At 43.1% G+C, this 25,083-nt stretch overlaps 1 protein-coding gene across 2 annotated transcripts in view; it reads left to right on the forward strand.

Moving 5' to 3' along the window:
* PIK3R5 (phosphoinositide-3-kinase regulatory subunit 5) overlaps nucleotides 1-7,485 on the forward strand; it is a 94,811-nt gene extending 87,326 nt beyond the window's left edge. For both annotated transcript variants that reach the window (XM_054978821.1, XM_054978822.1), the window contains 3 exons: nucleotides 1,913-1,995; nucleotides 2,114-2,226; nucleotides 4,943-7,485. In XM_054978821.1, coding sequence (XP_054834796.1) covers nucleotides 1,913-1,995; nucleotides 2,114-2,226; nucleotides 4,943-5,090 — 344 coding nt within the window. In that variant the 3' untranslated portion in view covers nucleotides 5,091-7,485. The remainder of the gene's footprint in view (nucleotides 1-1,912; nucleotides 1,996-2,113; nucleotides 2,227-4,942) is intronic.
* Nucleotides 7,486-25,083: the final 17,598 nt, after the last annotated feature.

Raw genomic sequence — 25,083 nt, forward strand, 5'->3', positions numbered from 1 at the left:
CTATAAAACAGCTTCTTTCCCTGGGGATTTGGAGGGGGGGGTTGTGATTACAATTCACTGTGTAGCCTTGGGGCAGTTATTCTCTCTCAGTGTGACCTACCCCTTGGGGTTGCTGTGAAGATAAAATGAAGGAGGGGAGAACTATGTATGCAGCCCTGAACACCTTAAGGAAAGTTGGGAAAGAAATGTGCTAAACAAATTGGGGCTGGCCCAACGCTTGAGAATCTTGTGCATCAAAGATAAAAATGCAGGTGGGCATTCTACTTTCTATGTAGAAAGACCTCAGAGACCAGCTAATTCTGATTGCATTTCAGTTAAGGAAGAATGTGCAAAACAGACGACAAGTTGGGGAGGAGGAATATTTCCCACCCCAGGCAAATGAGTTGCTATATCTGTGCCAGGCACCCAGGCCCAAATATCTGTTCCATGCAAGGGCTACACAAAGGCATCACCAGAAACTGCATTATTTGAGTCCCATATGTTTCATTTTGTAAAATCATCCCCTCACCCTTTGTCAGGCTTGGGAGTGGCTTTCCAGATACTTGCAATAATACTGCTGACCACTAGGTGGTACTGTTGCAAGCTCCTGAACTTTTATAGTTCCAGGGACGCTGTCCACTCTTACATACACTGTTCAAGGCTCAGAATTGGCTCTGGTCCAATTCCTTAAGGAAATTCTGTTTTCACCATCCTAAAGCATTATGCTTTTTATTTAGTTTTTTTTAAATTGCCCTTTTCAGCGGACGGTAGCTCTGTAACCTAGATTGTGTTTTGGAAACAGCTGGTTCTTATATAAAAAATGAAAATGAGTTTGTTTATTGATGGTTGTTGTGGGTTTTCCGAGCTGTATTGCCGTGGTCTTGGCATTGTAGTTCCTGACGTTTTGCCAGCAGCTGTGGCTGGCATCTTCAGAGGTGTAGCACCAAAAGACAGAGATCTCTCAGTGTCACAGTGTGGAAAAGTTTGTTTATTGTCCAGCACAGCAACAAGTATGTTGGAAAGAAAAGCTAAGGAACATGAGAAAAATTAGATGGAAGGATGGGTAGGATGGGAAGCAATAACTAAAGACTATGCTGAGTGAAGAAACCCCATTTGTTTTCTTCACCACTGAGAGCTACACCCATCTCCTTGTTAGTCTCCCACACGTGCCCTGTCTGAATCTACAAACATGTCTTCCAAATTCTTTCCCTGTCATGAAAACTAGAAGCTTGTTGCCCATCTTCCTTTCCCCCTCCCCTACTTTTTAATGAAAATTTTAAGTCTCAAGATTCTGCATAAGTGACCAGGCCTGAGTTAATGGGCAGATTGCATACCTACGGCCCTATATGTTCCTAGACCATCTGATAAAGTGAGGACGAGGCAGGAATTGCTGCATTTGGCATATACGATTTAACCCAAATTCTGTGTTCAGGATAAGTTTTGGAATTCAGGAGACAGACACAATGGGAGTGTTTTAGTAAGAATGCAGTAGCTTGGCTGGTGAAGGTGGTAATGCAGAGCAGGGAAGGCTAGGAGAGAACAGTGCCAAGGCAGGGTAGAAACTGCAGCTTTGGGAAGTGACTGTTGAACCTTCCACCTTGCATGTTTCAAACTTTCGCAAACAGCCATGGGAACAATAGGGTAACACAGTGCAGATTGTATATTGTCTGTGTCTGCAATTTTAATTGTGCTCTTCCTCCAAAGAGCTCAGGACCGCAGAGGGCAGCATATTTTATTCTAAGAATAACCCTAAGAGGCCGTGATGACTTGTCCAAAGTTACCCAGTGAGATTCATGGTTGGGGGGAGGGATTTGAACCCAGATCTCCTGAATCCTAATTCAACACCAGCTCTCCACAGATGCCAGGACCTAGTGCAGTGTGTTCTTCCTCTAGAGGTTTCACATGTTATGATCCTTTTGCGTTTGTGTTCCAGATTCGAAAACAGAATGCTTGACACTCACTGCGACAGAAGTAATCAAGAGGCAAAGCTCCAAGTCCAAGAAGAGCTTCAATCAGGTACCCAGTTTTGGTCTTTGAATTTATCCCAGTCTCTTGCTGGGAGGGGAGGTTGTTGTGCCCATGCATTTCCCTTACTACCACCACCAATCTGTGATGTGGTATTTTTTTCTTGCAGCAAATCAGTGTGTCTCAGATAAAAGTGGACAAGACCCAGATCACGGGGGTCAACTGTTCCTTTGCTGTGTGCCTGGACCAGGATGAGCGGAAAATTCTGCAGAGTGTCACCAGGTAGGACAAGAGAGAGTAACCTCTCCTGCAACTGTCATCAGACTCTTTGACAGGGTCGGTAGTAGCTTCAGGTAGGCAGCCCTGCTGGTCTGGAGTGGAACAGCAGGATTTGAATCCAGGGCACCTTAGAGACCAACAAGATTTTCAGGGTATAAGCTTTCAAGAGTCAAACCTCCCTTCTTCAAGGTAAGTAGGATCTACCTCTAGGTCCAAGCAGGGATTAAGGATGATCTGATGGAGGCCAAGACACTAGCTAGACTTCTAGGGAGCTGGGCCAAATGGTGACCATTTGTCCTCAGCATGGTGGCCCAAACAAGGGATTTTGGGAATAGGCAGCCTGAATATATTTGGGGCTCTAAGCCAGGCAGGAAAAGTGTTTTGAAGTTACCGTTGCTGTCTACGCCCGCTGTCTCTTGAAACAGTGGAAAAGAGCAAGAGTCCAGTAGCACCTATAAGACTAACGAAGTTTGTGGTAGGGTATAAGCTTCTGTGAGTCACAGCTCACTTCTTCGGTATCTGAAGAAGTGAGCTGTGACTCACAAAAGCTCATAGCCTATCACTAATTTTGTTAATCTTATAGGTGCTACTGGACTCTTGCTCTTTTCCACTGCTACAGATAGACTAACACGGCTACCCATCTTGATCTGTCTCTTGAAAGCCACTTACATAAGATATTACAAAGTCTTGGAGCTCTGCTGAAACTTTTAGACAGGTCAAGGGAATAGTACTAGGGCTACAGCACGTTCTTAATTCCCAACCCGTTTCTCGAGGGGTTACAACTGGATTGGGAATCCTTTTGTGTATTCCTAAATTACTGATATTCGGGTGACTCAAGCCCCCTTAGGTCTAGTCGTAGTTTTGGCTGTGTGATGGTAAGAGCCAATATGGTGTAATGGTTAGAGTATCTGACTAGGATTTGGAAGACCCACACTGCCGTGGAACCTTTCTGGGTGACCTTGGGCCAGTCACACACACTCAGCATAACCTACCTCACAGGTTTGTTGTGAGGATTAAATGGAGGAGAGGAGAAACATGGAGGTTATTTTGGGTCCCCACTGTGGAGAAAGGCGGCATATAAATGAAGTTAGTAAGTAAACGCATTTCCAAAGCAGGTGGGCCAGCCTGTCAAAGAACCTACACAAGATGGTTGTTGTGGGTTTTCCGGGCTGTATTGCCGTGGTCTTGGCATTGTAGTTCCTGACGTTTCGCCAGCAGCTGTGGCTGGCATCTTCAGAGGTGTAGCACCAAAAGACCGAGATCTCTCAGTGTGACTGTGACACTGAGAGATCTCTGTCTTTTGGTGCTATACCTCTGAAGATGCCAGCCACAGCTGCTGGTGAAACGTCAGGAACTACAATGCCAAGACCATGGCAATACAGCCCGGAAAACCCACAACAACCATCGTTCTCCGGCCGTGAAAGCCTTCGACAATACAACCAGTGTTCCCGCTAATGTGAGCACGTGAGCAATCGCTCACAGATTCTGACTCCTCCGCTCACAGCTTCTCAGATGTAGCTCACAGATACTAACCCTCAGGAGGCCCCGCCCTCCCACTCAGCCAGCATCTGCAGGTGGGCCCTATAGGGAAGGAGCAGGGATGGAGCCTCATCCCACTTCTCTCCTCCCTTCCTGGCTGTGGCTGATTTGGCCCCCAGGGGGGTGCCAGAGAGCGCCTCCAGCCGCTGCTGGCTCTCTAGCTGGGGAACAGAGCAGAGCTGAGTGATCGGGTCTGGCCTGACCCATGCAGCCTGAAATTGCTAGGATCCCCTCAGCCCCAGAGAGCGGAGGAGAGGAGGTAGCGTCTCAGCCACCACCATGGTGAAGGCATCATTTAACTTGGCCTTGGTGCAGAAGGAGGCTGAAGAAGTAAGCATTGACTCATATAAGCTCATCTTGAAATAAACGTGCTAGTCTTAAGGTGCCATTGCATGTCTGCTTTATTTTGCAGCAACAGACTAATACAACTACCCCTTTGTAATCAGCGTGGACATATCCATTTTCATACAGAAGTATACTCTGATTTTTGTGGCCCTTTCACCTAATGGCTTTTATTGTTAAATTGTTTTGATTGTAATCAAAACAATTTGATTGTAATTTTTTTTTAAAAGGAGGTGCACTCAAAACTTTAATGAAAGTTGTTGTTTCAGCTCACAAAGTAGATTTTTAGCTCACAACACTGCAAAGCTTAGAGGGAACATTGAATACAACCTACACAAGCTCATGTATAGCACGAGCCTCTCTTTGGCAGCAATTTGAATGAGTCCAGAGAGGTGTATCCTGGTGGCTGAATGAAGCCTGCAAGGGGTGGGGTAGGGTTGCCAAGCCTGTGCTGGGAAATTCCTGGAGATTGGGGGTGGAACCTGGGAGGAGGGGACCTCAGTGGAGTATAATGCCACAGAGACCAGCCTCCGAAACTGCCATTTCCTCCAGGGGAACTGATCTCTGCTGGCTGGAGATTAGTTGTCATGCCAGATCTCCAGGCTCCACCAGGAAGTTGGCAACCCTAACTGCTTGACTTCCTGCATTCATGATATGACGCTACAGTGCATAATTGGAAATACCTCCGGGAAAGCTAGTCACTCTTTCTCCCAGGACAAACCTGTGAAAATCTGTAGGGTCCTTATTAGCTTTTTGTGCGAGAGATGACCAAAATGCTCTCCTCTTCAAATCAACCAGTGTCATTGGTGTGATCTCTGTTTTGGTATTTTTTTTGCAGGTGTGAAATCTCCGCATGCTACAAACCCAAGGCCAGTGAGCTGTGCTTTAGAGGAAAGCCCGCTTCTCTTCTTCCTACCGAAGAATCCTCTGATTTCTGCTCTCTTCTATGCTTGCCTATTGCCACTTTTAGTGGGGCGCAACCCTAGGGGAGGCAGCAAGGGTGAACTGAATGACCTGCTTTCATCTCCCAATGCTGTTTGGCATTGCTGCCAGGCACCCTGTGAGCAAGCAGAAGTTGCCAGCCTTTCTGTGCAAGGCGAAAATATGGTGCCATTTCCAGGGCTAGAAGATTCAGCTGCAGCCGGCCCATGGCAGGCTGACTCTCCTGAGATCTGAGGGGGAAAGCACTTTTTGTTCCTGGGACTGGAGTACTTCTGTAGAAACAATAATGGGGTCTCATTTTAAGAAAGTAAGAGCTGAATAGGAATTTTGTGCCTATGGTTGTTCTGCAACGTGCAATTGCCAGTGCCTTTTGCATCCTGACTGACTCAAGTAAAATCACTTGATGGCCAAGTTTTGGGAACTGGAGTTGAGAAGCAGAATGTGTGGCCACAAGCTTCTTACCAGTTACCTGCTGAAATGCACTGAATTGGACTAAAGGACAGATTGGGAGTGAGGAATGAAAACTTATCTAAAGGCACTCAATGAAATGGCATTTATATGTCAAAAACAAGCCAAAATGTTTCTCAGGATAGAAAAGACAGGAATGGAAAACACTATTGCCACGAGCCCACTCAGGTTGCAGGGTGCTCTGTCCCTCTGGCAAGGGGGTCCCTATACAAACACAGTACGTAGCACATTCTATGCATCTGGATTTCACGGTATGTGTTGAATGTGATTGATTCTTGGCGGCAGGTGCTTTCATTGCACAGTTTACACTGCTTTGTTAGGTTGTCATGGCTAGAGGATGTCTAAGACAGAATGCTTTGGCATGGATCTGGTCAAGGCAAATCTAGCACTTTGCTTTGTGGATTAAATATATAAACAAACAACCTTTGCAGCTCCCTCCATTACATAGGTGTAAGCTGGACCTAAACGCAGTCTCTCATCCTTGCCACTGCTTCTGAGTAGTAGCCTCCAGATGACGAACAAGCCCCACATCCGGTGGAAAGGGGCAAATCCTGGACAAATTCAGCAGCCACAGGACTGATTACGATTCAGTTATGGCACTCTCTTTCTGTGGTTGTATTTGCTTATGCTGGGTTCATACCAACACTCGTGTGTCACTGGGGCGATGTTAGCACTGGGGAATCTGGTGTGTTGCAGGCACTTGTGGCTGCCGGACAGAACAGCGTAGAGAGATCCATAACAAGACAATCAAAGTCTGGGAAGGAACAGCAGCCGCGGGTATGATGCAGAACTGCATAAAGACTGTCTTTATAGTTCCTCTAGCTCCATAGTTCCGGACAAATGAGACCTTTTTTAAAATTCCTTTTTTAAAAAAATTAGGAAAGCGATGTGAAGGGGGAGGAGTTTGTAACTCTTTCTTCCTACTCTGGTCCCCTGATGAAAACAGTCCTCCTCCCAACAAGCTGTATTTAGTTTTTCAGGGGAGGTGGGAAGGCTATATCATTTATGTTTTTCTGGAATAACATAAATTATACCCAATTGAAAAATGCCAAGTAGCACTGAGGCCTTTTAAAGATAGCCACTGTATCTGAATAAAGGCGTTTCAAGTGTATGTTATTCCTAGTAAACTATACTGTACTTTTATTTCTTTTTAAAAAGAGGGAACAAGCATCTCAGGGAAATTGGGGGTGACTTCAAGACTGTGTTGAATGTGTATGTATATGTTTGGTGGCTGGGGAGTGTCTGTGCCCAGTGAAGGAAAGTCCCACCATACCAAAACTTTCTAGTTTACAGAATGTGTCCGTCTTTTCACTTCATGTCTTATTCTGCAGGTGGTTAACTTGGTGAGAAAGCGCATACGTCCTTTTTACTCAGGTAGTAAAATCGGTTCCTCTTGAAAGGCAAAGGGAAATTTCAAAAGTTTTAGGAAGATCTAGGGCAGGAAGGGGGAAGTTGGAAGCAGTGCAAGTTACTACAAAGATTACTCAGCTCAGTTATCAGGAAACTGTGGCATCAGGAACTAGGGAACAATGATAAGTCTTAAATTCTTCTTGGAAAATTGCCTCGGAGGCTTGAATTTCATACCACAGGCACCGTAAGTGATACAACAGTGTTGAATTTTCTATGCAGAAAAAAATCCTGCAGACTTTGTTACTTGGCAAAAAGAACTGTTTGCCTCTGGTTAGAGTCAAAAATCTAATACTTTACTATCTCAAGATTCCCTTTGGACCTGATACACCCTACTTTGCATAGGAGCCACTGTGATTTTAAATAGCCATTGTCTTTTGAAAGGGGAAAGAGAGAGCACACTCTCTTTATTTTGCACATCTAACTCCATGCAAAAAGGTTCTGATTGTAACTGAGAAATTTTGTGTGTCTTGAGCCTCTCTCACCAAATGCAAAAGCTGCCTGGCAGAATTAAGTTGTACATAAGCAACTGTATAAATGCCTGCGTCTTAATTTTGTAAAATATTGAAATATTTTAATTAACTGTAAAACTTTTGAAATAAAGTGGCATTTTCATACAATGTGCCTACTCGTATTTAAAAACACATAATGCCTTCGTACGCAGGGCCATCCTTGTGGGGCCTGAGACAAACGTCTTCTCTTCCCCCAGCCTTGTGATACTTCCACTTCTTGCAAGACTTGCAGGTAGGGCTGCCAACTCTGGGTTGAGGAATTCCTGGAGATTGGGGAAAGAGCCTGGAGAGGGAGGGATTTGTGGAAGGAAAGGAGCTCAGCCAGGTATAATGCCATACAGTCCACCCTCCAAATAATCATTTTCTCCAAGGAAACTGGCCTCTAGATCAGTCGTACTTATGGGATATCTGGAGATTATGAGAAACTGGAGATCAGTCATACTTATGGGATATCTCCAGGCACCACCTAAAGATTGGCTATTCTACTTGCACATCCCACACAAACACCCCCTCCCCACCAGCCAAGTGATTCAAGTCCCATGTCACCACAATACTGGACTAGTGGGCACCAAAGAATGGCAACTTTGGGGACATGGGGGGCTCCCTGAAGCATGTCGCCCAGATTCCCTATACTCCAGGGATGGCTTGATTAATATGCTGTGATTTCCTTGACTGTATTTTCTTCTCAGCCTTCTGAATCTTTCATGTTTAAACCTAAGCTGCATATGCTGTTGGAGTTCTGTGAATGAACCCTCCCTATGTTTGTCTCTAAAAACACCTGTGGAGGCAGGAAGGAGGAGAGATGGATTGTAGCTGCAAGGCTAGAGATGGTGGGCAGTTTTAATTCTACTCTGTCCCTCGGACTATTTTTTTGAATGAAAATATCCTCTCTTCCCTAAACTGCTATAAGCCCTAATTGGGGAGTGGGGATAGGTATAATACAGATACCAATTCTGTTGTCTAAGCCCCAATACTGGGGCTTAGAGAAGTCCAGAGGAGCCGCTTTTAGTTGGGTTAAGTGTTGAACAGTTCACCACCACCCTTCATAAGAATGTAAGAACAGCCTGCTGGATCAAAGCAGTGGTCTATCTAGTCCAGCATCCTGCTTCACAGAGCAGCCAATAGTTACCCGGGGAGCAAACAGGATATAGAAGTTGAGGTCCTTCTCTGCTGCCTCCTCCCAGCACAGGTATTCAGAGCTTTGCTGCCTCTGGGTATGGAGACTCCCTTCAGTCACCATGTCTCTTAGCCATTAATGGATCTCTCCTCCTGGAATCGAACCTCTTTTTAAAGATATCTCTGCTTGTGGCCTTCACTACCTCTCTTGGCAGTGAATTCGACAGTTGAATTATTCATTAAGTAAAGAAGTATTTCCTTCTGTCTGATCTGAAACTTTCCCAACAATTTCATTGGGTGCCCCCAAGTTCTGCTATTACATAAGAGGCAGAAAAAGTTCACTCTGCCCCGTTTTCCCACCCCATGCATAATTTTACAAGCCTCTCTTATGACTCCCCTTAGCCATGTTTTTTTCTAGAGTGAAGAGTCCCAGGCTCTCTAGCCTTTCCTCATAGGAGAAGTTCTTTAGCTCTCTGCTCATTCTGGTTGCCCTCAGATTGTTCCTTGATGTGCTTAATAATGCCCTCTCTCTAATATGTTTCTACTAATTGACTGGGAATAGATGTTTGGCTTAGGGGTGTGCGCTTTGGGTTTCCAATTTGGGTAAATTACCCAATTTGGGTAATTAGGTAAGTGGGTGGGGGTGGAGGGGTTTCTCCAGGGGGGTGGGTCGTGGGGGTGGGGGAGTTTCCCCCCCTCACTTCAGTATGCTCCGAATATTTACGGAGCATACCGAAGCGAGTAAAATACCTTAATTATAGGTATAATGATAATAATACCTTAATTAAGGTATTTCTGGATTCTTTTCCTGCTTTGGGTAAACCTGAAGCGGGAAACCTGAAGCAACCTGGCCCTGCACACTCCTAGTTTGGCTAACTGGCCTGTAATTTCCTGGATACTCCCTGGATCTCTTTTTTAAAATAGGGGTGATGTTACTATTTTCCAGCCATCCTGCACAGAAGCTGGTTTTAGCAACAAGTTACATATACTTATTAATAGATCAACAATTTCATATTTAAGTTCTTTAATGTAACCAATTTTTAATTGGTTACATGGGAGAAGACACCCGGGGGGAGGGAGGGGGAGGGGGGTGTTCGGTAGCAATGGGCACTCCAATCTCATCCCTGCAAACCCTGATAGGCAGTTCTGAAGGCCAACCCCTTGTACACTGGGCCAACGTCAACTGGTGGCTCTAATTGTATCGAATGGGAGTTTCCTGGGGGCCTCGGATTGGAGAGGGTATATCTCCAAGATCCCCATTGCAATCTTGAACAAACTTGGGTGCTGGCTGGAGGAGAGCCTGCTAAACGCCCCCTGGGAATATGGGCTCTCTAAGTCCAACGGGGGCTGTTCTGACACCCATGAACCTTGAACTGGTTCATCCGTGAGAAATGTTCGTTTCAGTTCATTAGTTTGGGTTCGGCAGCAGCGCTGAACCACAAACCGCAGGTTTGTAACATTTTTTGGGTTCGTGCCCATGTCTACTCCTAATATGATATTAGCAACTATGTTGGATTTTTCACCGGTGGATTAACACAGCAATCTGCAGTTTCTGCTGACAAAGTATATCCTGTTATTCTTTCCTTTAGCATTGTTGGATCCAAAATATTTTTAACAAGAAGAGAATGAGATAAGTGGAAAGAAGATTGTTGGCATATTTCTGGCCTTGAATAAGTTTATACTTCAATACTAATTAATATACCAAAGCAATAATAACTACAGTGCAAATTTTAAAGCAGAAAATAACCTAATATTCGGCACCGCTGAAGAGTTCTCTTCCTCGGCCACCCGTGTCCAAGGCAGACTCTTCTTCTCTATACAAAATTAGGATGAACTTTGGACATCGCTGCTGCAAATTCAGCAGACTTGTAAATTATTTGTATGTCTGCTGCATTCAGTAATGATTAAGTTTGCCTTAAACTCTGGTAAGGCCTCATGCTCTTGTAAGGCCTCTTCAGTAATCAAGATGATGCTACTTTGTCACGCGACTTAAGTTGAGGGGGGAGGGGATTAAAAAGAAAATAAGGCTGAACATTTATTGCCAAAAAGCTTGTAGAATAATATTGCCTTGGTTCAGTTTTAGTGCAAAACCATGGTTAATGAAACTACCACGTCGGCTTCAGACATCACACAAAACTATGGATTTTTTAAAACAATGGTTAGTCTGTGAAACCAGAATTCATCTCAGAGATAACTGCACAAATCCTGGTTTGCCTTGACAAATGTTAGTTTTGTTACTTTTTCTCTAAAGCCTGGGAGGGCATTGCTGGGGAACAAACCAAGATGTCTGCATTCATACACCATTTGAAACCACAGCTAAGTTGTTAATTAACTGGTTTCAGATTGTGGTTTGGCTATAGTTATTGGAGTGACCTGCATTCAAGCAACTGTGCTAACTATAATTTATTTAAACAATGTTTTTGTGTAATGTCGCTCCAGCTCATTCCTGGGCACTAAATCTTAAACAAATAAGGCAACTTTGCCTCAATTTTTTAAAAAATGTAGTGTCTCGTACTATCCTTCATAACTCTTACAACAACCCTGTAAAGATGTTGGGGATATAAGCCTGTGTTCTAGATGAAAAGCTGAGGCTGAAAAGTTGTGGTTTGGTGATGGTCACCTCATAACTTTGTTTTTAATGCTTATGTTATGACCTCTTTTTTTTAGTTATATATTTTTTATTTAAACAGACAGTGAACAATACATAAGAGATAAAAACAAAATTTAAATCAGAGTAGTGGAATTACATAATATTTCTCCTCTCTATCCTGTACATAATTAAAATACTTTACATTCAACAGTTTATATTTTACATTTTATATTCAACATTATATTCAACCTTATTATGTTCAGTATATTGGCTTACTAATTTAACTATTTAACTTAGCAATTGATCTATTTTAATATTAATTATACTTATTTCTCCTTAGTTTACAGCTGCATATTTAAAAAAAAGCTTTCAATTTTTTCTGAAATTCTTGGTTTGGTCTATTGTGTATATAAGAAGTTAATTTTGCCATTGATGCATATTCATACAATTTATTCATCCAATCGGTTGTATCTGGACAAGATTCTGCCTTCCATTTTGTTGCATATACTATTTTCACTTTTCACCACATATTTAAAAGTTTGCTATGCTCCCTTTATCATTTGCATCTCCTCATATATTTTTAATCAATATCTTCTTGCTTTCTCTTACATGTCCACCATATATGATAGAAAGTTGCAATCATACATTGACATTTCCAACACTTTCCGCTATAATCCTTACTGGTTTTTGCAATATCCTTTGGAGTAATATACCATCTAAAAAACATTTTATACCAATTTTCACTTAACATTTGGCAATCTGTAAATTTAATTTCTTTAGTCCATAAAATTTCCCATTGACTCGCTGAAATATTTTCACCAAAGTTCTGAATCCATTTAATCGTATAATTTTGTTTCATGTTGCAACAAAATTTTATATACTTTTCCTAACAGGTGTTTTGGCTCTCCACAGATTAGTTGTTCAAACACTGTTTTCTCTCTGAATCGCCCTCCATCTTTGGATAGTTGTTCTTTAAGTTTAGTCACTACTTGATAATATGTCAACAATGGGATGTTTCTTCCCTGGAAAGGTCACCTCATAACTTGATGGCTGAAGCAGGATTCAAAAGTGTGGCTTGTTTGCTGCTTATTCCCTTAGCTACAGTCGCACACTGTGAGAGGCTCATTGCCATTTCTGTTGTCTCAATATGCTGTATTTGGAGTAGCCAGGGCCGGCGCGCCCATGGAGGCCAGGTAGGCGGTGGCCTCGGGCGCGCGGGCACTGGAGGGGCGCTGGAGGGGGTGTTGGGGGCAGGGCCGCCTGTAGCTACTGCTGCAGCCAGCCAGCCAGCCAGCCAGCCCCTTGCTGCCGCCGCCGCCGCCACACACCTCAGCTGGGCGCAGCCTCTGTGTGCCGTTCGAGCAGCAGCTCGCGGCTTCTGCGCCCAGCTGGGGCGCGCGGCGGCGGCAGCACGGAGCTGGCTGGCTGCAGCAGCAGCTGTAGCCAGCCACGCCAGTTCAGCTGCGCGCTCCTCCGCCCCAGCCGGGCGCAGAAGCCGTGAGCTGCTGCTGGGGCGGTGCACGGAGCAGCCTCCGCGCGCCGCTACAGCAGCAGCCCGCAGCTTCTGCACTCGGCTGGGGCATGTGGCGGCGGCGGCACGGGGCTGCCTGGCTGGCTACAGCTACTGCTGCAGCCAGCCACGCCAGCTCAGCTGCGCGCTCCTCCGCCCCAGCCGAACGCAGAAGCTGTGAGCTGCTGCTGGGGCAGGGCACGGATCAGCCTCCACGCGCTGCTCCAGCAGCAGCCCGCAGCTTCTGTGCTCGGCGGTCCGCGCGCAGCCCAGCCCCCCTGTGGTGCGTGATGACGTCTGCGATGACGTCATCACGCCTCCCGTGGGGCGCGTGCGCGCCCGCCGCCGCAGGCGCTGAAACCTCTGGCGCCGGCCCTGGGAGTAGCTCCAAGTGATCAGTCGCAGCTGCCTATGATTGTGACAAAAACACGTTTCCTGAGGTGTACAAGTCCTGAATTTGGGGGTCTTCTGTGTAATCGGGGAGGAGGGGGGTTACCTGACTTTACAGAAATCTTAGCTGATTAATTGCATATGTTTTAGCTTACTATGTCCAACAACATTAGTTCTGAAGCAAGAAGTACACATTTCTTTGAGATTATACAAGGTGTGTCATGATGACGACAGCATTTTAGAACAGGCCTTCTTGTGATACAGGAAAAAGAATGGACTCTCAGGGATGCCTCAGGCTGTTCAAACCCACCAGTCAATTATAATCCCAAAGCAAGAGTGGGGCAACAGCTTACCTTATTTGAACCTTTGGCTAGGGTATGAGCAAGATCAGGAATGAGGAATGCAGGCCTCCTACTCCAAAAGACCTCCAGAGCAAACCTAGGAGCACAGCAAAGCTAATCCTACTTATAACTGTAGGCATCTCCAAACCAAAATATAAGTAGTTATTGGAGGCAAAGGTCACTCACTGCCTAGGACTGCATGGGTGAATTCATTACTTATTTTTTCTTTTTTAAAAAAATTTCACAATAGCAGTTATCTAACCTGCTGAAGATGATCTGGGTGTCTTTATTTGTTGTTGTTTTTCTAAATGGAATGCTTTAGAAATATCTGGTCATTTGACTATATTTGACCAATGAATTAACAAAATCATTTTTGACCAAACAAATGCCCAACCCAAGTCTTTTTAAAACATGGTTCATGTTATCTGTCATGTTATCAATGCTTCTGTTTTAAGTATGACTAATTGGGGGAGCATCTTTTTCTTAGTAAAAAATGCTTTAATCGTTTTTTGTTTGTTTCTTGTCTTTCAAGGAGGCTCTGAGTTTATTAGGCTCTCTCCTCCATTTTATCTCTACAACAACCCTGTAAGGTAGATTAGGCTGAGAGTGATTGGCCCAAGACTTCCTCACTGAACATCTTAGAAGGGTAGAGAATTGAACCTGATCCACCACAAACCTGGGGATAACCTTCTAACCACTACAGCACATTCGTTCTGGACTGATTAGTCAGTTAAAAGTTGCTGCCATACTTTCCCTCCCTCTTCCCCCTCTAGATGTTAAGTGCCCATTTTGGTCAAATAGTTACAGTTAAATTTCCCATTCCAAAATTCCACTACATTATCCTGGCTATTTATACAACAACTGGAAGAAAAAAGATGTCATCATTGCAGATATTACCTCATCAAGAGGACAAAGGTGTTGCACACTGGCCTAACTTGCAACAGGGTGGTGAAGCAGGCTTTCTGCCTGACGTGCCCTTGTACAACTGAAAAACAGGAAAAAGGAAGTCAAGACAATGATAGTGAAGTGGAGGAAACAAGGCCCGGAACTCTCAGGTGGAATTAGCTGACCTGTCTCACAAGGTAGTTTCAGTGACGCCATGAACGGAGAGCAAACTAGCAGTTATTTAACCTGTTTTGTTGTTGTTGCACCATTTAGATTTTCTGCCTCCGTCACTAAAATTTCTTGGGCCATGTGGGTTACCGTGTTGTAATATTGTTACTACAACCATTTCAAATGATTCACTTGTTTGGGGGCCTTTAAAACAAAAATCTATCTTGAAGTATCTTTAATTAGCAGCTGATGCTTCCTCATGTCCAGGAAGACCTGTTCTTCCTGTAGCTGAGCCAATACAGTAATCTCTGTGTTATTATTTTTCTTTAAGGAAATGATTTAAAGTTCCTTGTCTAATCTTTAAATCCTCCCTGCTGTTGACATTCTCAAAGGAAAGCTTTTTAAAAAGATGTGGTGTGTGTGGTGGAAAGCAAACCTATTGGCTTGTTCAAACTATCCCCTGCCGAGCACCTAATCAGTTCCTTGTAAACAAATATACCTTCCCACTGACTATGAAGCAGGGTTTATTGGAAAGGCATGCACGACTTCTTAATGCCATCACAAGCTGTTTTGTTTCTATAGAAATCTGATTTATCCTATAACGGAATTTAGTTTCCTTCCGTTGTGTAACAAAAGGAGCAACTATCTTGACACATGACCAGCTCAAGCCCCAAGAACCACAGAGACTTTAATCAAACACAAGGCCTGCAGAACAGAAACGTGCCCAGAAGCCTGCCATTTTATACTCATGGTAGTAGCATGTTGATGTCTGTATAATTTTTAGAAGCCCACAGTCTAGGCTATATGAGACCCCAGATAAAGATACCTTTGGCTCCCCTTTCACGCCATCCAGAGTCAACCCAATCATCATATGAAAACAAACTGCATGACTTCCCTGATTCTGTGGTCCCCTGGGTGATCTTTCTTCTCAACAACCCTGCCCACGGTATTGCAGATAAATTGGCCAAGTGTCGATTGGGAAATTCCTGGGGATTTACAGGGAGAGCCTGGGGAGGGCAATGTTTGGGGAGGGAGCTCAGCAAGGCTGTGATAATATAGAGACCACCGTCCAAATGGACCACCATCCATTTTCTCCAGGGGGACGTTACACAAAAATTCCAAAGGGGCTTCTCCGGGTGCAAAAGAGTTCCCGAACAACAAAACCATTAGTCAGAGGTGGAACACATGTATCCACACATTTATAAATAATTTAAATATATTTTATCGAGAAAGTGCAATGTGCTAAAGTGCTAAACTCAGAATTAAAGGTATATAATGCATCACAATAATCCTAAAATCCACTATCTACTACAGCTCCAAGTTATTTCATACCAATTAATAAATATCACAATAAATACAATACAATAAGTTACATTCAATAAATGTATGGAATTTCCTCATAAAGAAACCTACAATATCAAAAAGTCCAACTGGTGAAAAACAATCCTGCAGGGAGGAAGCTCAGCAGGGCTGTGATAATACAGGGACCACCATCCAAAGCTGCCATTTTCTCCAGGGGAACTGATCTCTTTAGTCCGTAGGAGAACTGATCTCCAATCACTTGTAATTCTGGGACAACTCCAGGCCATACCTAAAGGATGGTGACTGTGGCAGCTGCACTATCACCACTTTCATTTGTGATGCAGCATATATGGAATGGGGAAGAAGAGAAAAATGAGGGAGACTTCTGAGGTAACTGCCTTCTGGACTTATGGCTGTCCAAATCCCACATTCTGGCTTCCCCTTTTATTTGTTTAAACCCCTCTCAGCTACCCATAATCAGTAAAAAGGGGAGACACACTTTATTTAACTTGTTGGTAGGGTGTGAGCTTTATGTTACCTAAAGGATTCTTATTTTCTACCCTAAAAGAATAATATGGCACTTAATTGTAAGATAAATGTAAAACCCCTTTCCATGACTATCTTGTCTCAACAGACCAGACGCAGGTGGAATTTAAAGGTTTCGTGTGGAATAATCAGTATGGAATGTAGAACTGCTCTCAACTTCACTCTCCAGAGGTTATAAACTGGCAATCACTTGGATTTGCATAAGGCTTGTATCACAAGCTGAAAGATAGATGGAACTTTGGGGATGATTGCCACAGCAAACCTAATTCCAGGAGTCCATACAGCATGCCTGCATCTTATATACTAATAGCCAAGTGGCAAAGATCTGAGGATAGACATGGGCATGAAACGGGGAAAAAATGAACCACGTGGTTCGTGGTTCGTCCAGTTTCACGAACCCTGAACACTGAACTTTGCTGAACTTGACCCCATTTGCAAACCGGTTCGTGGTTTGTCAGAGCCCAGAACGGGCCCCTTCACGATCAGAGAGCCCAAACTTTTCAGTCCCTTTTTCAGCAACAAGTGCAGGCCAAAGATCCCACCAAGCAATCTCTCTCAAAAACCAAGTTCCAGCAAGCCCTCCTCTCCCTCTCCGTCTCTGCTGAAACTGAAACCATGAGGCACAGAGCTTTCCCTTTTATATAAAATGCCCACATTGAGCAAAACAGGAGCACTCTGGTTGGCAGAAAGACCTGCCTAACATGGTTTGGGGAGAAGAGATTGGTGTTGCCATGGCTACTGTAAGCCCATCTCCTCACCTTAGGGATTCTAACCCTCCCCCTCTTTTCCTGGCTGGATGGGCCAGAACAGGAGCTCTCTAGTTGGCAGGGACAGCTGCCAATCAAGCGTGGAGGCCTCAGATTGGGGGCAACCAAAAGACCGGCCACCATTGCCTAGGAAATGTATTGAATGGCACCAAAGTGCCTAGCTTCCCGAACCAGCCCAGGAACAGTAGGAAAAAGTTGTTTGGTTCGTAAAAATGCGACCTCACAAACCGCGTGTTTCTTTGCCTACGAACCAGCTGTTCCGTCAAAAATTTTGGTTCATGGTTCGTTTCGTGCCCATCTTTAGAGGATACTTACATCTGGAGATCGGAGCCATGAACAGACTAGACAGATCTTCTTACACACCTGAAAAATACACCAGGTTTGCGGAAAAATCTGAAATCTAAAAAAAAACACATTGAAGGTTTTAAAAAAATCAAAATGATAAAAAGAGTGCCTGTAGTTTTAACTAGATTCACTCAGTGTTCTGTTACTAGACAACCATAAGAGTTCAGCCAGTATTCCAGGCTTGGTTTCTGTCAGTAAAAGACAAGAGGAGGGGGCAAGGCACTTTCCAGGGCTGTTTTGGCTTTTGAGAGGGAACTCATTAGGGCCAGGCCAGGCAGTGACCACCAGGTAACTTGATAGTAAATGACTTGCATGTCTCACTCAAGCCTGGCTGCTTACTACTGTTCAACAGCAGTCCCCTCCCCTCAAAAAAAGCCAATGTGGTATCGTGGTTTATCAGAGTAGGATCTGGGAGATCCAGCTTCAAATCATCAGTCTGCTGTGGAATCCAGTTTGGTGAGAGCCAGTTTGGTGTAGTGGTTAGAGCATGGGACTCTAATCTGGAGAACCGGGTTTGATTCCCCACTCCTCCACTGGAAGCCAGCTGAGTGACCTTGGGTCAGTCACAGCTTCTAGGAGCTCTCTCAGCCCCACCCAGCTCACAGGGTAATTATTGTTGTGGAGATAATGACATACTTTGTAAACTGCTCTGAGTGGGCATCAAGTTGTCTTGAAGGGCGGTATATAAATCAAATGTTATTATTATTATTAAGCTCACTAGGTGACTTTCATCCAGTCACAACTCTCAGCCTAACCTGTCTCTCAGGGTTGTTGTGAGGATAATATAGGGGCGAGGAGAATGATGTAAGCTGTTTTGTGGAGAAAGGCAGTATATAAACTAAGTAGGGAGCTGCTTTCCTCCCTTCGACTTTGCCTTTACCTAGTTCAGGCTGGCCTTGTTAAAATTTTTAATTTAGCAAGTATCAGCAGGATATGAGGGCATTCCGGACAGCCATGATTTACTGCCTCCAAACTGCCAAATGTTTAGGCTTTGATATTCCTCAACTTCCCAGTGTTTCTTTTGTGTCTTCCTTCAATTTTGGGGTCTACCAATACAGGGGTAGAGGAGTCCCCCCACCCACCCACAGAATGTCTTCTGATGAAAGGTTCTCATAAGGTCAGCTTGCTGCCTTAACATAAAAATGAAAGAGGCGTTGCCATCAGACAAAATTTTAACGATCTTTTTAAAATAAGTGCTTTTTAAGATGGTGGTTAAAACAAAAGGCCACGATCCTTGCTTTTTTCCCCTTATAACTTTGTCTTCTATTAGCTAACCCAAAGAGCTCCCAATTGCCTCCATTAAGTAAAAAAGAGCAAGCATTGACAGGAGAGGGGTTTTATTTATTTTATTTTATTTATTTTATCATATTTATATTCCGCCCTCCCCGCAAGCAGGCTCAGGGCAGATAACAACATTAAAACATTTAATTTTAATAGGCACTTGATCCAAACTAATACATAGCCAAACAGCCCTCCCCACAACTGCTTTTAAAATGTGGATGAGTTGAAGGGGGAATTGTACAGCAGCAGCTAATGTATCAGACCACCCTGTTTCTCTCAAAAATTAGAGAAATTAGCTTCCATTTACTCACCTCTGGTGATCCCAGCAATGCAAGTAGGTTATCAACCTCACCTTTACTTCCTGGGGAGTCTCAGCTGGCATGTGGTGATAAACAAACATTACATTTTGGTTCTTTAAAAGATATGGATATGTTCCTGACTGATAGAGCCATAAATGGGTGAGGAAGGAGGCAAGAAAATCATGTGCTTTCTTATCATGAATCTCTTGTCAGAATCTAAAAAAGTAAAGCGCAAGATATCATTGCCCAAATATCCTTCTTCTCATACAGTGGACATGTAGCTATGACTGAACTCACAGCACAATGCCATGAAAAAGTAGATATGCTTAAACCCGTTGATTTTCAAGAGTTCTAACTGTGACTTTGCTGGATTGTGTCCATTTCTTTGAAAACCTCTGGTAGTTCATAGGATAGAAACCTTCAAGGGATGCCTCTAGAAAATAGTGGTCAGATCCATGGCATGAATAGGTTGTGTGCACACACATCAATGTGATGAGATCCTGTATGGTCCCTGTATGCTCTTCTACGTGAGGCAGCATCTTGCATTGTAGCCAGACAGTCTTCCGGTTAAATTATCTGTTTAATCTTTGCTTAGCTTTAAGGATCAGATAAGGCAAATCAACCTCATGCCGCTAGAAGGGGAATCTTGAAAGATTTCCTGCCTTGAGTCTGCAGGAAAGTGCCTCTGGTAAACATCTAAGCCCGCGACGCTTTCTTATCCTGGATAAGGGTTCTGTTGTTCCTGCATTTTGCACTATGACTGAAACATTTTCCACTCGATCAAGACAGTGCTGGGGATCTGATCTGGAAATAGCTGACCTGAAGCCTCTCTTGGACCAGAGCCTGGAATGAAATAGGCCCCTGAGGAGTTCAATGGCAGATGTGGGCAAAGGTCCGTCCTTGAGAGCTGTGTTCGCTTTCTAAGTTCAGGAACAGAATGTTGAGCTGACTGGGAGTGAGGCATTTGGGAAACGGAACAGCTTTTCACTCAAGTAGTCAACATGGAGGTCCATGGAGGGTCTTATTCCATTCTCTTTGATCTCAATTATGTATTCGTAGGCTGATGGTCTTTGGGGATGAAGAATTTAACACTGTCCTTGCTTTCTAAAATGAGTTGCTTGGATGCAAGCTTGCCTTAAAGTTGTGGGGGGAACTGATGACTTCAACAGGCAATAGATCCAGAGGAGTTAGCCGTGTTAGTCTGTAGTAGCAAAATCAAAAAGAGTCCAGTAGCACCTTTAAGACTAACCAATTTTATTATAGCATAAGCTTTCGAGAATCAAGTTCTCTTCGTCAGATGCCTGATCAGGCATCTGACGAAGAGAACTTGATTCTCGAAAGCTTATGCTATAATAAAATTGGTTAGTCTTAAAGGTGCTACTGGACTCTTTTTGATTTCAACAGGCAAGAGTTTTTCTCACTGTTGCATGAGGATGCCCTCAGACATCATGATAAACCATGGTTGTCTGTGTGGTTCGTGCAATAAACTGGTTAGTCTACCAGATGTAAGTAACAAATCCTAGTCTGTGCATAAATCTTGGTATTGCTTCTCTTCTGCCTCCAAGAATGGAGAGTATCTTCCCTGTACTGCCATCTCTGTGGCCAGGCAGCTGAGTGGTGCTATTCAGCAAGCTATCACAGTAGACCCCAAATGTAGTTCATGAACCAGCTAAAACCCCCACTTTGAAATCCTTGTTCGTTACCAAATGAAAAACCCTGGATCATTAGACTTTGTGCATTTGGATGTCTTGTCTAACCTAGCCACAAGACAAGCCTTCTAAAATGTTCTTAAAATGGTACATGAACATTATCCTTTGCATCTTGTACCTGAAATGTGGACTCTGAGGCTGTGAAGTTTTGTTGTTTTATCAGTCTCTGCGTGTGTGAGTGTGTGAGCGAGTGTGAGAGAGAGAGCATTTTGTAGCAGAAGGACAATCTGCAAATTGGGGAGAGGACTTTTGCCAGCTCTCTTTCTCCCTATGCTGTCCAGAAGAACAAATGAGGCTGAAAGAAAAGCCACCACCACCATGACAATTGACAACCATTGGTGCGGTTGCCACTTCTGGGGAAGAGGCTCTATCTCTCAGGTGCACAGCAAGCCAGCTGAGTGAGGATTTTGGCCAGCTTTCTCCCCCAAGCTCCTCTGGCAACACTGCAAAAATTATGGAGAGTAGTGGACTTCCGGAATGAGACAGTGAAAGCACAAGAGGGGAGTTTTATGAGCTCCCTGTCGTGACCTTCCTGGTTCCTTGGGAGCCGAGAGATCGGACCCCCAAGCCCTCCCCCCAGAGAGGGGAGGCAGGCTGGAATGAGGTGGAAGAGCTTAGGGGGACTGACAAGCCTCCTGAAGCCCAGATACCAGTTCCGAAGAGAGGACCAAAGAAGGAGCCATCATGGCTACTTAACTGTGAACCCGGGAGTCCAACAGGCAGAAAATAAAACTACAGCAAATCAAGCAGATTCTTAACAAGACAGATAAAAAGAAACAATTCTAACACAGCTTAATTGACCCCACAGCCTTCCATCAAGTAAGTGGACAGATTTATGGTTTTACGGGGCAATTTAGCCCATCTATGCACGGCTGCTGGAGCAAGCTGGGAGGGTCAGAGACGGCAGGGGGGGGGTGAGGGGGGAGGGGAGGAATGACTCTCTCAGCAACTGCTGGAATACTATAGATCTTTGAATAATCAACCAAAATAAAGCTTTTTACCACTTTCTGAAATGGCTTCTTGGCAAGAAGAGATACTTGCTTGTTTGCAAGAAATGTCTAAAATAATGACGGAGTTACTAATTAAAGCTGATGCGATATTTGGAAAAGGATAAAGGGATTACAAGAGATCACAATCCACAAAAAAATTTCTGGAGGGATAGACTTAACTGAAAGGAAAATCGAGCCAATTGAGGGGAAAATCAATCTGCGACACACTTTGGAAAATGGATGATCTTACCAGGACATCCCCTTCAAGACACAAAACTGTAGTAAAGAAAAGGCGGGGCCACGAATCAGACCTGCACGGAGAGAAACAGACATCCCAACACAGAAAGGGGAGAAAAGAATGCAGCGGATCTTAAAAACAGAAAAACAAGAGGAGGAGAAACTACATCCATACTGATCTCCTTCAGAAATGGCTGGAAGACAAGGGAATCTACCTTTGGTGGCCCAGATCAATTAGGGATTGGATGTATTATGTCTCATGAAGAAAGAAGAAGAAGAAAGCAGATCTGCATGGAAAGAATCAAGCATGCCAATACTGAAAGAGGAAAAAGGGATTAAGGACTGGATGTACCACTTTTCATGAAGAGAGAAGAAAAAACAACGATCAGAATCTTGGGGCATATCAGGACTTATTAACTGCAGACTCAACCTCTTACCTGAACAGTTTTTCCCTTCTTTCCTTCTTTTCTCTTTTTGATATAGCACAGTATAGTTTGTTAATGGGTCTTTGGAGTTTATTAAAAGTACTTAGACTGTACTCCTTCTCAAAATATAAACTGGCCAAGCTAAATGACCACCTGCTCTTATTAACCTTAAGAGTATGAAAATCCAAGTAAATAAGTCCAGATGGTAAAATAAAATAGATGAAGGAGTTACTATCTTTAAAAGGTAAAATTGAGTTTTAACTATATAGTTATGTGATCACTCTAGTCTTATCAATATAAAAATCCAAGCAAATAGTTTTGGCTAGAACCAAATAGATGAAAGATATATATATATATATATATATATATATATATATATATATATATATATATATATATATATATATATATATATATATATATATATATACACATACATACACACACACACACACACATACACTTTTTTAAAAAATAGAATATAAAATTGTTTTCAAACTAAATATTGATTTGGCCTCTATACCCTTACTATTATGAACATACAAGCAGACAAGTTTGGAAGGCATGGCCAGAACAGATATAAAAAAGAGAGGAAATTAATATAAAAATTGCTCTTATCTTTATGTTGATGTATATTACTGTCCTGCTGATATTGTATATTTTGCTACATTCACCTCCCACTCCTAGAACGATTATGGATCTAAGATCCCTGAGTAAAAGGTAAAAGAGGTGAAATGTGATCTATCTGTAATATGCACAAAAGAAAAAATTACTAGAAATATAAGCTACAGAGTAGGTGGATTAAAACATATAGAAATTAATAAAAGGGAATCTTGAAGGTATATGGGGCACTAATTACATATATAATGGCTTTTTATATCTAGATGGATGATTATGTGTCTTGTATGTGAATCTTATAAATGCTTATGGCCTGCTGTAACCCCTCCCTATATATTATAAAAACCCAATAAATTTTAAAAAAAAAATTATGGAGAGTAGTATGGGACAACACCACAGCTGACCTTGCTACCGAGGTCTGTCGGTGTGTCCTCACTCACTACTTCAGATTTTCATGACTGACTTGGAACAATGGTTCCTCAGTTCCCCCCTGCTAACACCCCTCTTGTATCTGAGATTCATTGAGGACATTTTTATCATCTGGACACACAGGAAAGAAGCACAGGGAAAGCTCACCAGGCATTCAGCAACTTCCACCCTACCATCAACCTGACCATGAATCAATCCACACAAGAAGTATATTTTCTAGACACCACCGTACAAATACATGGTGGGAGCACCTTATACCAAAAACCTACTGATTACCAAACATATCTACATGCCTCCCAATCATCATCCCAAACACACCAAACTATCAACAAAGCCAGAATGTTCCTAAGGGATGAACTGCTGTAAGACAAGCCCAAACAGAACAACAGAACACCGCTGTTAGTCACATATAGTTCCCAGCTCAAACAAGTTCAACACATGGATACTGTTCTCTCACAGGCATTGAGAAGCAAGACTTTTCTTGCCCACGAACAGCTCCCCAACCATAAACAACTCACACAACAGTGAATTTCCCAACAGGGACACAAACTCTGGGAAAAGGGTCTGCAATAAACCAAGATGCCAACTTGGCTCCCATAATTCACTCCAAAAACACAATCACCAGACCTAACAACACCAGCTCTACCATCTCAGGCTCAGTCACTTGTTCTTCATTTTTTCAATCTCTATTTTTTTTTGCCTCTTTGTATGCTTTCTTTTCGTCACTCATTTTTCATCTATTTTTGTTTTAAAGCTTTCATATTGAAAAGATGTCATGAGAACAAATAAAATGTATTTTTATGTGAGAGCTCCTGCAGTTAAGTAGCTGGGCTGCAAATCAGCACTCTGCTAGTGTGACTCCCACTTCTGCCATGAATTCTGCAGTTGGCCTTGGCAAGCTACTCCTCTCAGCCCCAACTCCCCAGCTGTATTGTGGGAAGCTCTGAGTGTGGCACTAATCTGTCCAGAAGGGTGGTATATAAGCACACTGTTGTTGTTACTACTATTATTGCATGGACATAAATCTGATATCAAAAAATCACAACATTCAAAAACAAGTGGGAGAATATTTTAATCTCCTAGGACATTCCATCACTGATTTAAGAATAGCAGTTCTCAAGAACAGAAACTTCAAAGGGAAATTGCAACATAAGATTGCTGAAATCGAGTTTATTTGCAAATTCAGAATGATGGACCACCTGAGGGTTGAATCAGGACATCACATTTTTCTCGCACTACAGATGCTAATTTTCTGCACTTCACACCTCTGCTCTATAAAACGAATTACAACATCTATTATAGCTAGCTTCCTGATACTCTAAATTGTAATTTCCCTTCCATTCTCTACCTGGATTATAAAGACTCTACCTTTTCCCCTTGTATCTGATGAAGAGACCTTTGAGTCTCTAAAGCTTATACTGTGGAAATTTAGTTGGTCTTTAAGGTGTTCCTGGACCCAAATCTTACTTGTCTTCTGCAAACCAACACAGTTACCTAGCTGAAACTATTTTAAATTGTGATTTTCTAGTTTTAAACTTGGAATAACATTGTAAGCTGCTTTGGATGCCAGTATTAGCAGAATTCTGGGATAAAAATACTTTAAATTAATACTTGGCATGTGTGCATGTTAAAGAATACTACAAGGTTTTGCTTCTGTTTTTTCCCTTTTAAAACCATTTTCAGAAGCCCAGTTCAGATTTCTG

Source organism: Eublepharis macularius, chromosome 4 (assembly GCF_028583425.1).
Source record: "Eublepharis macularius isolate TG4126 chromosome 4, MPM_Emac_v1.0, whole genome shotgun sequence".
In the NCBI taxonomy this organism is placed as follows: domain Eukaryota; kingdom Metazoa; phylum Chordata; class Lepidosauria; order Squamata; family Eublepharidae; genus Eublepharis; species Eublepharis macularius.